This window comes from Myodes glareolus, chromosome 9 (assembly GCF_982192425.1).
Source record: "Myodes glareolus chromosome 9, mMyoGla1.1, whole genome shotgun sequence".
Taxonomy (NCBI): domain Eukaryota; kingdom Metazoa; phylum Chordata; class Mammalia; order Rodentia; family Cricetidae; genus Myodes; species Myodes glareolus.
The window spans coordinates 95250932-95267396 of record NC_142034.1 but is presented as its reverse complement, the minus strand read 5'-3'; the positions used below and the strand labels follow the sequence as shown (position 1 = coordinate 95267396).

The 16465-nt window shown below is 45.0% G+C and overlaps 2 protein-coding genes across 9 annotated transcripts in view; one reads left to right on the top strand and one right to left on the bottom strand.

Moving 5' to 3' along the window:
• LOC125401836 (ATP-binding cassette sub-family A member 17-like) overlaps window positions 1–12155 on the bottom strand; it is an 80436-nt gene extending 68281 nt beyond the window's left edge. Inside the window, exons 1-3 of one of the 6 annotated variants that reach the window (XM_048436283.3) lie at window positions 11605–12155; window positions 8251–8334; window positions 6894–7155 (exon numbers count right to left, since the gene is read on the bottom strand). In XM_048436283.3, the coding sequence (XP_048292240.3) occupies window positions 6894–7155; window positions 8251–8304 (316 nt within the window). In that variant the 5' untranslated portion in view covers window positions 8305–8334; window positions 11605–12155. Of the gene's footprint in view, window positions 1–6893; window positions 7156–8250; window positions 8335–9040; window positions 11392–11433; window positions 11560–11604 lie in introns of those variants that run through there. The other 5 variants (XM_048436282.3, XM_085694715.2, XM_048436281.3 and 2 more) reach the window with 5 other exon arrangements.
• Window positions 12156–12250: 95 nt separating this feature from the next.
• Abca3 (ATP binding cassette subfamily A member 3) overlaps window positions 12251–16465 on the top strand; it is a 57299-nt gene continuing 53084 nt past the window's right edge. For 2 of the 3 annotated variants that reach the window (XM_048436292.3, XM_048436289.3), the window contains exon 1: window positions 12251–12478. The gene's annotated coding sequence lies outside the window, so the exon portion shown is untranslated. Of the gene's footprint in view, window positions 12479–12513; window positions 12650–16465 lie in introns of those variants that run through there. The other variant, XM_048436290.3, reaches the window with a different exon arrangement.

The window sequence follows — 16465 nt, the reverse complement described above, 5'->3', positions numbered from 1 at the left end:
TTTCATTATTAGTTTTGTTATTATAAGGTTATTGTTCTTTTCTTTACTTATCATATTTAGATCTCTTCCTTTCCATTATTTTTTAAATTTTTTTCACTGGCTATGGTGGTGCATCAGCACTCCTAGGACTTAGCAGGCAGATGGATCTCTGTGAGTTCAAGGCCAGCCTGATCTACATAGTGAGTTCCAGAGCAGCCAGGATTATATATTAGACAGGCTTTGTCTCAAAAAGAAAAACCAAACAAACAAAAAAGTCAAAAACAGTTTTTATAGAGTTTCTATGTTCAACTGTTCTGGATTTAAAAACTGTATTTTTTTAAACTTTTGAGAATTTCATTTAGTGTATTTGATCATATTTATTCCCACTCCTCCCACAATGCCTTCCAGATCCACCCTACCTTTCTACCCAACCCAATTTATATCTTTATTTTTTAATAGCCCACTGAATCCAATTTATGCTGTCCATATTCTCCTGAGTGTGGCTAAAGTCAACTTATCAGGGGCCACACAGGGTAACTCAGGGTAGCTCTGACTATGTAGCCCAATTGTCCTGGAACTCATTGTATAGACCAGGCTGACCTCCAACTCACAGAGATCTGCCTCCAGAGTGCTGGGATTAAAGATGTGGGCCACCACACCAGGATGGACGGACTCTTCCTCCCTTAGGCTCCATCAGCTGTTCCTAGCCGTTTAGCTGGGACAAGGCTTTTGAACGCCTTCTCCTCCAAATCCAGGGTAGAGACTGGCTTAGGTTTGTGTAGACAACCACAGCCACTGTGAGGTCCTGTCGTGTGCAGAAGACAGTTTCAATCCCTTCTTCCCTCACCAACTCTTAGAATCCTTCTCCATCTCTTCCAAGGTGGTCCCTGAGCCTTGGAGTGACACAGGTGTCCCATTAGTGGTTGAACACATTCACACTTAAACGAAAAATTATACGCATACACAAGAAACAATCATTCCGATTAATGAAGTTATAACCGCCAAGGGATCTACCTCTTTGATCAAGAAATATACAGACTTTTAGAACTTAGTTTATTACTTAATTCATTCTTTAATGAACTGAAGAATATGTACTTAGTAGTTTATCCATATTGCCTTTATTACTGAAGGGTTGATCCAACCTGTCTACCAACTGTTTCAGGATATTTGACTGAACTGTGACCCTCTGAGATTGTGTTAATAAAGTTAACCTTGAATCAGGGGGAAGAGTCAGAGACTAGTTGTTGGGAATTAGCCATAGAGAAGCCATAGGGATAGAGAAGACTCATGGGAAAGTTAGGCTGGGATTTGGTGTTTGACACTTCCTTTTGATTTGGAACAAGTGAAGAGACTCGCCTCTTGCTGGGTCTCCAGTCAAAAAGGAAAGTCAGATGGTTGCTTCTCAGCCTAGTTTAAACCCACATATTGCAACCACTGCAGAGCTGGGGGTCCTTCCAGGCTGCAGCCTGAGAGACGGGTAGGCTGCTGACTTTGGAGACATGGGGCCATAGACAATAGTTAAAACATCAGTAGGCTTCATGTGCAGTCGAGAAGTCGACAGAGAAACATCAACCCACAGTTACCTCTTTTTCAGAAATTCCTAGGAATTTCTGAAATTCCTTGTATCTTGTGTAGTTTCACTGCCCCTAAGCACTGTCCCTGGACCAGTCATCACAAGGGATGGCAAGAGCTGCTGCTCAGTGGTTAAGAGCATGGGGTGCTCTTCCAGAGAATTTGGGCTTGAGTCCCAGCACCCACATGGCCACTCACAGTCATCTGTAACTCCAGTTCCAAGGGATCACATGTCATCTTCTGACTTCTGTGGGCATTAGGTACACATCTGATGATACAGGATGTCCACACACATAAAAAATAAAATGATAGGCCAGGCAGAGGTGGTGCAGGCCTTTAATCCCAGCACTTGGGAGAGAGAGGCAGGCAGATCTCTGTGAGTTCAAGGCCAGCCTGGTCTACAGAGCAAGTGCCAGGACAGCTAGGGTTATTGTATAGAGAAACCCTGTCTCCAAAAACCAAAAACTAAAACCAAAACCAAAACCAAATCCAAAAAAAAAAAAAAAAAAAGTCAGACGCAATCGTATGAAGAAGTGGTGGAGAGAGGAAAATCCCCTGAAATTCATGGGCCAGTGTATTAGGGTTCTCTAGAGAAACAGAACTTTATAAAAATCACACATAAAAACGGGGTGCATTATAATGGCTAACAGGGTGGTTAACTAGTCAAACAATGACTGTCTATTAATGTAAGGGTCAAGGATCCAGCAGTTGTTCAGTCCACAAGGCTGATGTCTCAGCTGGTCTTCAGTATAAGCCAGAATCCCAAAGAAATAGGTGCTGAAGAAATGAAATTGCCAGCAAGAGCAAGTAGGCAAAGGGCAAGTACTTTCTTCTTCCACGTCCTTTATTTGGGCTACTACCAGAAGGTGTGGCCCAGATTAAAAGTGGATCATCTCACCTCAGAAGATGTGGGTTAAAAGCGAGTCTTCCCACTTCAAATGATTTAAGAAAAAAATCCCTCACAGATATACTCAGGCATTTGGATTTTAGTTAATTCCAGATGTCGTCAAGTTGACAACCAAGGATACCTATCATGCCAGCTAGCCTGGTGTATGTAGCAGAAAAACAATGGAGAGACCCTATTTCAAAAAGATGGAAGGGGGGCTAGAGAGATGGCTCAGAGGTTAAGAACACTGACTGCTCTTCCAGAGGTCCTGAGTTCAATTCCAGCAACCACATGGTGGCTCACAGCCATCTGTAATGAGATCTGGTGCCCTCTTCTGACCAGCAAGCACTTAGACAGACAGAACACTATCTACATAATAAATAAATAAATCTTAAAAAAAGAAAAAAAAAGATGGAAGGGCCGGTTGTGGTGGTGCCCGCCAGTAAAATTTGCTGAAGGAGGCAGAGGCAGGAGGATCACGAGTTCAAGGTCAGCCTGGACTACACATTAAAAAAAAGAAGAAGAAGGAAAGGCCTACCACATGCACAATAGCATGTGCACACCTAAATTTATTCCCCCTTTTCTTCTTCTCCCCACTTCAATCTCTTTTTCAATCTCCCCCTCCTTTCTCTCTCTCTCTCTTACACACACACATAGAAAGAGAGAGAGAGAGAGAGAGAGAGAGAGAGAGAGAGAAAGAGAGAGAGAGAGAGAGAGAGAGAGAGAGAGGATTCATGGGGCTGTAGAGATGGTTTAGTGGTTAAGAGCATGTGTTGCTCTAGCCAGGGGGTGGTGGAGCACCCCTTTAATCCCAGCATTCAAGAGGCAGAGGAAGGCAGACAGACTTCTAAGAATTGAGAATTGCAACGTAGCTGAAGGACAATACAATGGCCTTAAAATAATCATAAATAAGTATGATAGAGGTCCTTAAAGAGGATATGAATAATACCCTTATATAAAACTATGAAGACACAAACAGTGGAAGGAAATAAATAAAACAAGACCTGAAAATGGAAATAGAATCAATAAAGAAGACCTAAATTTAGGAACTGAAACAGGGACTTTAGAGGCAAGTCTCATCAAAAGAATACAAAAGATGGATGAGAGAATTTCAGGCATGGAAAAAAGAAATGATACCTCAGTCAAAGAAAATATTAAATCTAAAAAAAATCTTGGCACGAAACCTCCAGGAATTCTGGGATACTAGGAAAAGACTAAATCTAAGAACAATAAGAATAGAGGAAGTAAACTGGGCGGTGGTGGCGCACGCCTTTAATCCCAGCACTCGGGAGGCAGAGGCAGGCGGATCTCTGTGAGTTCGAGGCCAGCCTGGGCTATAAGAGCTAGTTCCAGGACAGGCACCAAAAAACTACAGAGAAACCCTGTCTCAAAAAAACAAACAAACAAACAAACAAAAAAAACAAAAAACAAGAATAGAGGAAATAGAAGAAACCTAAGTCAAAGGCACAGAAAGCATTTTAAATCAAATCATAGAAGAAAATTTCCCTAACCTAAGGAAGAAGATACCTACCAAGATACAAGAAGTTTACAGGATACCAAATAGACTGAACCAGAAACGAAATTCCCCCTTTCTACTTAATTTTCAAAACACCAAACATACAGAATAAAGAAAGAATATTAAAAGCTGAAAGGGGAAAAGTTTTATTAGAATAACACCGAACTTCTCAGTGGAGACTTTAAAAGCCATATGGGCCATGACAGATGCTCTACAAACACTTAAGAAACCACAGATGCCAGCTCAGAGTACTATCCCAGCAAAGCTTTTGGTCACAAAAAATGGAGAAAATAAAACATTCTATAATAAAATCAAAGTTAAAAAATATTTACCTCCAAATCCAACCCTTCAGAAGCTGCTAGAAGAAAAACTCCAACGCAAAGAGATTAACTACACCCAAGAAAACCCACGGAATAAATATCCCAGAAAGCAAATCAAGAGGGAAAACACACACACACCACAACATAACAAAATGTCAATAATCAACAAACACTGATCATTGATACCCTGAACATCAGCTCATTGATATTTCTTAACATCAGTGGCCTCAAGTCCCCAATAAAAAGGCAGTGTTAACAGAATCTATTCAAAAACAGGATCCGTCCTGCTGCAGCACCCAAGAAACACACTTTAACATCAAGGACAGACATCCCCTCAGGGCGAGAAGATATTCCAGGTGAGTGGAGGTGAATTGAAGAAACAAGCTCATTTAACCACATTAATATCTGACAGAATAGACTTCAAAACGAAGCAGAAAGGATAGGAAAGGATGCTATGTTCTCATCAAAGGGAAAATCCACCCAGAGAACACTGCAATTCGTTTTTGTTTTTGTTTTGTTGTTGTTGTTATATTTTTGACAAGGTTTCTCTGTGTAGCCCTGGCTGTCCTGGAACTCGCTCTGTAGACCAGGCTGGTCTTGAACTCACAGAGATCCACCAGCCTCTGCCTCCTGAGTGCTGGAATTAAAGGTGTGCACTACCACCACCCAGATTGAACATTGCAATTCTTAACATCTATGCCCCAAACACAAGGGCACCCAAGTTCACAAAAGAAACACTACTACAGATTAAATCACACATCAAACCTCACACACTTATAGGAGAAGACTTCAGTACTCCACTCTCACCAATAGACAGGTCATCCAGATAAAAAAATAAACATAGAAATGCTGAAGCTAACTGATGTTATAAACCAAATAGACCTAATAGATATTCATAGAACATTTCACACAAGACCTTTCTCCAAAACTGACCACATACTTGGACACAAAGCAAGTTTCAACAGACACAGGAAAGCTGAAATACCACCCTCAGCCTATCTGACCACCATGGATATCAACAACAACAGAAACAGGACAAAACTTAAAAATTCATGGACAATAAACAACTCACTACTGAATGAAAAATGTGTCAATACAGAAATTAATAAAGAAATCAAGGAGTTTCTCGAATTTAAGGGAAACGAGTATTAAAAGCTGCAAGAAAAAAAGATTAAATACACATAAAGGGACAATATAACAATCACAGTAATGTTGAAGAAACTTTTATATGCACTCCACATTTGGAAAATTTTTATTCATTTAGTTAAACTGTTATGTTCAATAAATATTTACCGGGCCACCTACTATGTTCCAGGCACTATAAAGGACACAGTGATGACCAAACAGACACGGTCCTCTGCCCTGAGCACAGTGGGGGAAGTAGACAATACACAGAAAGCTAAAAAATGTGTAATTAAGACACTTAATGAAAATATTGATAAAATGGCAAACCGGACTTTGTAAAGGAGAATAAGGCAGTAGAGAGAAACTCAACCTATTTATTTAGCTGCCTTCCTAAAAGCAAGACAGACTGGCATAGGAATGGCTGGCACAAAGTGACCCACATGAAGAGAGTACTGACGAAAGCAGAGAAAAAGTACTGACAGAGGAAGCTAGAGAGGAAACAGCAGGGGCATAGTCTAGAAAGTCTGTGTATTGGGAAACCATAGAAGGGTGTAAGCAGAGCATGGGCAAAATCCTAATGACCATTTGAGTTATCTTTCTGCCTCTGTCTGAGGACTGGGTTACAATAAGAAAAGAGAAGCAGAGAAACCTATGAGTATGTTGTGGAATAATCTTTTTTGTACACTGTGAAGATGTGTCATTCTGACTGGTTCAATAAAAAGCCGAATGGCCAATAGCTAGGGAGAATTTTATGGAAAGGGAGGATGCTTGGGAGAAGAAAGGCAGAGTCGCCTTGGAAGAACCAGGATGGGCATAATGGAGATGAGGAAACATGCACATGGAAGAACGTAGATTCAAAGAATATGGATTAATTTAAATTATAGGAGCTAGTTGGGGCCAGGCGGTGGTAGCACACGCCTTTAATTTCAGCACTTGGGAGGCAAAGGCAGGAGGATCACTGTGATTTCAAGACCAGTCTGATCTACAAGAGCTAGTTCCAGGACAGGCTCCAAAGCTACACAGAGAAACCCTGCCTCAAAAAACAAACAAACAAAAAGGTATTTAACATTTTAATTATCATTTAAACCTTGTGATACAAGAATGCAAGCCTTCAGTGTGGTCTGTAAAACAATAAAAACAGCTTTCCTTCAACTACCACCTCAAACACTCGGAGAGTCCAGATTTTGGATCACTTTTGTAAGAACTCTCAGGGAAAAAAAAACAAACCTTCAAACTACACTATAGAAATGCCCTCCAGGACGGCGCAATGATGGCACAATGTCTTCAGCAAACCCGACAGCCCGAGTTCAATCCCCAGGGCCCACAGGGAGGAGAAAAATGACTCTGGCAAGTTGTCCTCTGACTTCCACTTGTGCGACACAGAATGCACACATACACACACCTATACTCACATCCACAACAAATAAATGTAATAAAACATTTTAGTGCAATAAGAAAACGTGAAACGCCCTCCCTAGTCCATCTTATATCTGACCTTTGAAGCCAACAGTGAAGGTTTGTTCCACCTTTTCAGTAACGGCTTTCAAAGTCTCGCTTTTGGAAGGGATATAGGCCAACTGATATCTACCTTTCAGCGGGTAATAATGAAAATACATTGGCAGTAAGCTGATATTAACTGCTTGGTACTTAGTAGTCGATACGTGTTTTGGAATACTATTGAAACGAAGATACAGCACAATTGCAGAAAACAGTAACGGCATCAGGATTTCGAGAACTGTTATCAGAGTCTTCCGCTTCTGAAACAGAAACAACAGCTGCACGTCAATCCCAGGCGGAACTCAAGTGTGATTTCTACGGGGCAAGCATTCTTCTACTTAGAAAGCTGGAGAAACCTTCTAAGTATTTTCTTAGCATACATGAAGCATGATCCCCAGTATTTAATAACCCAAATGTAGCAATTCACATCTGTAACCCTAACACTCAAGAGGTTTAAAGGCAGACCGATCAGAAATTCAAGGTCACCCTTGGCTACTTAGGAAGTTTGAACCCACCCTTTGATATACCATTGAGACCCTGTCTCAAAACAAGTACACAAACAAAAACAAAAAAAAACTCTTTCATTTCTTCTAGCTTTCCTATACAACACACACACACACAAAAGGTAAAAGACAGAATAAGAACTAGCTAGGCATCTCCATTTAATACTGCTTCTAAACCATCAAGAGTTAGAAATCAGCAAGAGTTGTGTTTCATAATGAGACCTCACAGAATCACTGTGGGAGTATGAACTTATAGAAATGAAATTCTTTTTTGTTTGTTTGTTTTGTTTTTCAAGACAGAGTTTCTCTGTGTAATAGCCCTGGCTATCCTGGAACTCGCTTTGTAGTCTAGACTGGCCTCTAACTCAGAGATCCGCCTGCCTCTGCCTCCGAGTGCTGGGAATAAAGGTGTGCGGTCACTACCACCCGGCTAGAAATGAAATTCTTACTTGTTCTTCAACTCATTAGTAGTGATTGCAACTTCAACTTGACAGAATCTAAAATCACCTAGAGACAGGCCTCTGGGAATGCCTGTGGGGAGAAGACTTGCTCAGCATGAGAGGGACCACTCTGTACCTAGGATCTCAGACTGTGTAAGTGGAAAAAGGGGACAGAATAACACCCACTGTCCTCTGCTCCTGACCGTGGATGTGATGTGACCATGTGCTTCAAGCTGGCACAACGACGTCCCCACCTTTAAGCTGTGAGCCAGGATAAACCCCTTCTCCCTTGAGCTGCTTCTGTCAATGTGACTTACCACAGGAAGAGAAGCTAAGATTGTAACTTATTTAGCTCAAACATGCAGCTGCTACAGAGGACCCACATCTTCCCCATGGATAAGCGTATCCGTACCTTTAAGACAAAATTCTTCCAGAGGAGAAGCTTTAGTTTCTTGAACACTGCCATTTTTCCCTCAGTTGAAAAAGACGCTCACCACTAGTCAAGAAACAAGATGAGAAAATAGGATGTATAATACAAATATGCCAAGAAGTATTTTCAGTCAGGTGTAATGGCACACACCTTTAATTCTAGCACTTGGGCAGGAGGATCTCTGTGAGCTTAAGGCCACCCTGATCTACACAGTGAGTTCCAAGATAGCTGGGGCTATATAGTGAGACCCTGCCCTGAGAAAAACAAAAACAGAAGTATTCTTTTCATCTTTGAATAACATTGCTCTTGGGGACACTCTGAACACAGTCTTTTCAGTGTTACCCCTTCCCTGACTCTTGTTGCCTCCTCCTCTCCACAGCCTGCAAACATGAAGGTGGTACAGGCTCAGTCTCTGGACTCCTTTTCATGCCAACATGTGACCTCACATAGCCACGACAGAATCCACAGGCATTCACACAATGTCTGCTTTGATTTCTCTAGTCTGGACTTTTCCCAAATGTTCAACTGAAGGCTACCTGTCCCTGCCCCACTGTGTTTTAGCTCAAAACTGGCCTGGCCTATTCGTGGTTCTCCTGAAACAACTTATCCTAGGGTCTCCTTTACCTCAGGTCCTATCAGTTCCACTCTTGAGATAAAGGTCTTTACTGCCTTTTCTTTTGAAATGCAGACTGTCACAAGCCTGCTGGTTCAGCCTTTAGAACAGTCCCAGAATTTGGCACCTTCCACCACCCCAGTTCTTATCAGCCCTCACCTCTCCTGACCTTTGACGGTTTGGCAGTCTGGCGACAACTGCAGCAGTACAGACAGGGCATCTGATCTTGTCACCTTGCAATTCACTCCTACGCCAAGAACAGCTATGTTCAAGCCAGATGACCCTTCCACCATAAAATTTCCAAGAAAAAGCTGCACTTTACAATGACCTACAAAGTCCTGCAGTATATACTTCCTGTTATTTCATCAGTTACCCATCTACCTTACTGTTCCTACTATGACATCACAGGCCTAACTACTGTTCCAAAACACAATAAATCCACACTGCATCAACATTTGGGTTTCCTTTGCCAAGTACACAGTCCCTTCATGTCTTTACATGGAGAACTCTACAGTTTCTTTTGGATATTTATTCAGAAGTTGCTTTCCCAGTGTGGTTTTCATTACCATTCTAGATAAAATTTCAGTCTCTTGGAGCATCCATATCTACTTTCATGTTTTTCTTCTTAGCATATTTAAGTAAAGGAATGTTCTTTACTTCAGGACTGGGGAGATGGCTCAAGAAATGGCTCAGTGGGTAAAATATTTGCTGCACAAAATGCTTGCACGACCTGAGTTCCGTCCCCAATACCCATGTAAAGTCAGGCATGGCGGCACATGCCTGTAACTCTAGCACTAGCTGAGCAGAGGCAGCTAGATCTTGGGGGCTCACTGGCCAGGTAGTTAACCTGAAACACTGAGCTCCAAGTTCAGTGATAGACCCTGCCTTAAAAAATAAGATGCATGGGCTGGAGAACTGGCTTAGCATTTAAGAGTCCATCCTACTTTCCAGAGGACCCAGGTTGTTCCTAGCAGCCACACGGGGCAATTGACAATTGCCTAAAATTCCAGCTTCAGAAGATCTGATGTGCTCTTTTGGCTTCCACAGGCACGCATGCACGCACGCACACACGCACGTGCACGAATACACACACACACACACACACACACACACGGGGAGGGATTGACATAAAGACTGAGCCAGACATACAAATACATATAATTATAAAATAACTATTAAAAATTATGCAGGGCCTGGAGAGATGGCTCAGGGGTTAAGAGCATTGACTGCTCTTCAAAGGTCCTGAGTTCAATTCCCAGTAACCACATGGTGTCTCATAACCATGCCCTCTTCTGAGATGCAGCTGTACATGCAGGCAGAACACTGCACATAATAAATAAAAAAATTAAAAAAATATGATGCAGTACTTAGAAGGTACCACCATAACCAGCTACACCTACATTTAAAAAAATAAACACACAAAATCATTACATTGGTTTTTTTTTTTCTCTCTCTCTCTCTTTTTTGGGGGATGGAATGAATTTCAAGACAGGGTTTGTCTGTAGCTTTGGAGCCTGCCCTGGAACTAGCTCTTGTATATCAGGCTGGCTTCAAATTCACAGAGATTCGCCTGCCTCTGCCTCCTAAATGCTGGAATTAAAGGCGTGCGCCACCACTGCCGGGCCTTATATTATTTTAAAATTACAATAGCTTCACTAGCCTAATGATACTTTGTTGAGGACTCTGAATTCTGCTAAGTGAGTGTTTTAATACTTACATTTCCAGTTGTATTTGTGCGGTCAGCACACAATAAAAATGTAAATTTAACACAAGACGCCTATTTTGTGAGATGCTGAGGAATGTTCTTCATCAATACTCCCAGCCTCATCTACCTAAGGGAAATTTTAAGTCATCCAGCTCTGTTCCTAGATTTAGCTCTGCAGAACTAGGATTTGGTTTGGAAAAGACTAAAGAGTTGCAAACTTTAATCAATTTAAGCTGGAAATGACAAGTAATTAAGGAAGAAGCAGGCTAAAGTTATAGTCAGTCAGGCTCACACACTTTTCTGGCGTGAAGTAGAGAATGGGAAAGACATTTTGTTTGAAGGAATGATGGAGATGCTTGCAGCACACTAATAATCCAAATCCCCGCCTTCCATTAATTGCCCCCCACATGCTTATTATTATAGGCATGCGTCATACTATCATTTAATTGGAATTTAAGTGCCAGGCATTATAATCACTTAAATATACTTTTCTTTTCATTTCACTTTCAAAAAGGGCGAGGAGTGGGAGGGAACAACAACTTTTAAATTTGCTATTGTTACCATTTCAATTTTAGGAGTAGGAAATTAAGATTCCAAAGAGTAAAATGACTTGACTACACTACTGAAGAACTCAAGGCCTGAAGTCTGGTCTCAGTGACTTCTTTATCTGCAAACTTGGCCAGAGCTGTCTCTGTGGAAGGTGTTCTAGGATCCCAGGGAATTGACTGTGTGCCAGGCAAGGGCTCTTTCCTTGGGAGCCCACCTTCCGGGTTAACCATATTGGACCTCAGAGAGCTAGAGGTCGTGACCACTGTGAAACTGGCATCTCGACTCGGTCCCGGGTTACCTTAGGCACCTGCCACCGCCGGCCCTCTGCAGCCCAGATGCCGGGGAAGGCTGAGTCGCACTCACCGCCCGCACCCAGTCAGTGGCCGCGGGCATTCAGGGACCCGCCGGACCACCCGCGGCGACTGTTGGCCCCGCGGCGCAGTCGCCCACGCTCCACCCGGTGACCTACTTCTCACGGGCCCGCCGCGCGGCTGCACAGACCTGGATCCAGGAACCTGCGCTCTCACTGCCATCCCCTCCCAGAGGGGGCACAGAACCCTGATTCCCTTCTCCTAGCCCTACCCCACCCCCGCTACTCCGACTCCATTCTCCTGGCGGTGCTGCTGGGCTGGGTCGTGACTCTCCCTTTACTCGCTGCCCGCTGTCGCCGCTGGAAGGTTCCTCAACCTAACCTCCCCAGGGCTTGGGTTTCTTCTGCTCAGGCAGGAGCGGAAAGTAGCACGTTCCCTTGGTGACGGGAGTGAGATGGAGCGAGGGCCCTGAGGAGAAAGAGGAACTTGAAATAGCAAAACCCGCCGCGAAAGTGAAATACTTAATATTCCAGTCTCAATTGCTTTGAAACACATTTGTGCTGAGACAAGCTTCAAGTCCCCAGCCCCGGGGCTCTGTCCCTCGGCGTGGCACGCTCAGTTGACGAAGCAGAACCCCAGACTAACGCCCTCTGCTGGACACGGACCAGGGAACGCTGCACTCTCGGTCTCCGGAGTTCGGCCCAAAACCCGCAGGGGCAACCCATCACGCATGCGCAGTACGGTCCCGCCCCACCCGCATTCGCGCACGCGCCTGCTGGAGGTGCGCCCTCCGTGGTGTACTGCGCAGACGCACGGTCCGGAATGTTGACCTAGGAGCGGGTGCACGCGCGCGCGACGCGAAGAGGTCTCTGTCAGAGCCGGGCATCATGCAGAGCCGAGGCACTGCGCAGACGCTGAAGCCGGAGCTTAGGCGAGGCTAAGCCGGCCGGGAGCAAACCCCGGGCACCTGCAGGGGCGGCCCACTGCGCACGCGCGATCCGCCGCGCCCCCTGGAGGAGCCGGAGCTTCCTGGTGCGTTCTCCCACCCGCGCCGGTCTCTGGTGCTTCCTACCTGCGGGGCGGCCTCAGCTGTCAGCGCCGGCCGCAGCCGCCCCTGCGAGGCTGGAGCGGAACCGGGAATCTAAGGGAGGGAACCTGGCGAGAGAGCCGCACCGAGCGCCGCCACCCTGGCGCTGGGGGTCGGTGAGTGCCACTAGGACCCGTCCCTCGCGTGCTAGCGCCGGCGTCTTAGGTTGCTCGTCCTTGCCCGTGTCTCCGCTTTGCCTGCGGGCAGCGCCCCAGCTTGGGGCCTCCAAGTCCCCACCGGCTCCCGGACCGTCCGCGTGTGTTGCCGCAGGTGTGGCTTTCGCGGCGGCGGCGAGACTGGGTGTGTCCCCGCTATAGCAGGACCGCTGGGCGCGCAGGAACCTGCTCAGACAGCGAGGGTCGTTAAGCGGGCCCAGTAGATAGACAGACAGCCGCCGCCCTCCGGTGCGTTCTTGGCTACTGGGTAGCGGGCCGGTGGAGTGCTCCCGGCGCACCCAGCCAGTACTGATGCGGGATGAGATTCCTCCCGAATCAGAGCCCTTCAAGCTCCACCCTCTATTTTCACGAACTTCAGCGTAGGGTTCAAGGGGTGCTTCCAAAAGGACTGAAGTTGGCGAAGCCCCCAGTGTGCAGGACAAGACAGGGAAGGGGGAATCATCGGTGTGGGCTATGGTCCTGCCGCACTGTGCCCAGGGTCAGGTGTCTCGCGGCTCCGGACTTCAACAAGCACCTAAGGGCTAGGGTCGCCTTCGGAGCCTGGGTCCAGGGCAGGTGTTCCCTGGTGCTGCATGCTTGAGAAACCCTGCTTCTCTGTGTGTGGCCCTTCCGGGCCCTGTCTTAGAAGGTATTTCTGTCTGTCCCCTTGTCTCCAGGCCCGGAAGGTTCTTGAATCTTGGTTTAGGGACTTGGTGTTTGCACATCAGGAGCCCTGGGGAAATGTTCCAGAATGAGTGCTGTTGGCTCTGTAGTAACAATGTGGAGACCCAGGCAGAGTTTAAGGAAATGAGTTCCACCCTTGTCTCCTAAGCAGCCTTATTTCATTCGGAAAGTTTTGGTGTTGCCGTTATTCAGGTTTGAAAAGACTGAAACCATTTTAGAAAACTCATGGGAAGTGAAGGGGGAAGGGAGAGGAAAAGTTAAAAAAAATGGATGCCATGGGAATCTCCCTCACCAACGTTGGTTTGAATTGAGCCCTTGCAAACAGAACATCTTCCTCTAAGATGCTGTACCACCAATCTGAGCGAACAACCTTTTGGAGCATGACAAGGTAGTTGTAATTGATTTAGCAAGTCACTAGCTTTCCGTATTTTATTGACCAGGTAGTCTCATGGAAACTGTTTGACTTAGTCTTAAGTGGGAAGGCTTAATTTGGCCTTTATGGAGTCTATGGTTTCTCCTCCAGCCCTGCTTCTGGCAATTGACAGGAGGCTCCTTTGCTCCTGAGTCTGTCTAGAGCTACATTCTAGCACTCTTAGGTATACCTATCGCTCTTCAAATAGGCCAGGCTCCAGGCATAATTCTGAGTCACTAGGGATTGTCCCTGGTCTTTGAGATCTTAGAATGGCACTGATTTATATAAAAAAAAAAAGGCAAAAAGCAGAAACAGTTTTGGACCAGTGGTAAAGGTGTTTGACAGTCCCATCTGATAGGTTGAGTTAGATCCCTAAGACCCAACTGGCAGACCAGGAGAACCAACTTCTTCAAGCTGTCCTTGACCTCCATACAGACACCATGGTGTAAACATCTCCCTGCCACAGCACAAATAATTAATAATGTGTTTTTATTAAAGAACAAGGTAGGTGCCACAGGTGTCCAGAGGCATGGTTTCAATTAGGAGCAGGAGATCTAAACCAAGGCTGCGTGTTAGTTAGAACTACTCAGACCAGAGCCCACAGTCTTCATGGGCAGGCCTCAGCTTCAGTGTCTTGTCAGAAAACAGCCCTAGAAGATTCTGCTTTGCAGCTAAGATGACGAGCCCCTGCTTTCCAGAGACAGCATTACAGAGGGCCTGACATTGGAGTAGGCCAGGAAACGGTAGGGTTTCACCAGGTAGAGCAATATGTCGGGTGACGTGTTGAAGGCCCATTCTGGGTGTGGAGAGAAGGGTCTGGGGCCCATCCATGCATTGATGCCCATTCCCCTTGAATGGCACAAGGCCTGGAGTCAGCAGGTTGTGGTCACCTTCACAAAGACTATAATGCTCTCCTTGCTGCTTTGCTCGTTATGGAAGATCCATGGTTACCTCTCTGGGGACTCTTGTTGCTTCATTACCTCATTTCCCAGGCCTAAAAAGGCAGAAAAGCTAGCTATCCAGGGAACGAAACCAAGGCTGCAGCATGGGAATCAGGCAGGAAAGCAAGCAGCAGTATAAGTTTTGTGGAATTCTCTTCAGAGAACTTTCTTTAGGCCACATATTTGTCCTAAAATATACCCTGTCAGTTCTCACCAAGAGCTTCCTCTTCTAGGGAGACCACTGCCAGCAGCTCTGGATAGACTAGATAATGGTGAGTGATTGTTGCTGAAAGTACAGTTCTCTATCTACCTGGGCCTGCAGAACGAATCACCCAGTCTCAGACTTGGCTTCCTAGAGCGCTAAGACACAGGTTCTGGCTTGTAGGCCATGATCACCACATATACATAAGGACCACTGTGTAAGCAAATCATCCCCATACACTTTCCTTGTGTACTGCTATATAGAAAAGAATTTGAGAGTGTCCATATATAGAGTCAAATAATAAATCCTAACAAATGAATCCAGAATTATAGATGAATATGAACTTTTTAGAGAGATACAAGGTGAGGCCAGGCAGTGGTGGCACACGCCTTTAATCCCAGCACTTGGGAGGCAGAGGCAGGTGGATCTTTGAGTTTGAGGCCAGCCTGGTCTATAGAACAAATTCCAGGACAGCCAGGGCTACACAGAAAAATTGTGTCTCAAAAAATAAAATAAAATAAAGCAAAGAGATAAGAGGTAAAGTTAACATGATGAAAACATTTCCAGTACAGTAACAGAACAAAATTATAGTATAAACATGCCTTGCACAGGAAAAGCCATGAGCTCAGACTCAGATCGCTGAAGTGAAACCCATGTCCTAGTGTGTGGACGTGCTTGTTTTAGGAACCAGGTCTTGTTGAGCTTACAAACGATCATGATAAACCTTGTGCAGGCACAGATGCGGTGCTTCTGGGTCTGAGCTCATTTACCTGCCACGCAAATGCTCTGGGTACTTTTGGGTTGGTGTGTGTTCACAGGTAAAAAGAAAGATGCAAATTCTGGTCTTGAAGATTTTGTGGTATATACCTTTATATGTGGCACTTATATAGCAGCTGTGGCAATATCGTGTGATTATGAGCTGTCTTACGCTTGTCAGCTTTTTATTGCTATTACAAATTCTTGAGGCAGCTTTTTTGAAAAACACTTACTTTGGCTCATAGTTTGAGGTTTCAGCCTATGATAATTGGCCATATCCTTGCGGCCTATAGTAAGGCCGCACACCGTGGTGGGGAAAAGCACGTGACAGAGGAAAGCTGCACACATGGTTGGGTCCAGAAAGAGTTCTCACAGGTGTTCAGGTGATGTAGAGCTCCTGCCAGGCCCACCTATTAAAGTTTCTGCCAATAGTATCAAGCTTGGAACTCACCTTTTAACATACGAGCCTTCAGGGGACACGCAAGATCCACCGCACATCTGTGTTCAGAGATTCATGTTCACTAGATTTCTATTCTTAGCGTGAATTGTTTGAAAGTTCTAATTCTCATATTTTGTCATCTTTTCCTTGAAGGGTCAGATTTGCGTGTAGGGGTTTTCTGAGGGAGAGGGTTTTAAGGAGGGTATGTCCGTGTGTGTGTGTGTGTGTGTATGTGTGCAGGCCAGACGTATCTTCCTCTGTTGCTCTTCACCTGATTTTTTGAGACAGGCTCTTTCATTGAACCTGGAGCACATTAATTTGGCTGAGTTGGCTGGCCAGCAAG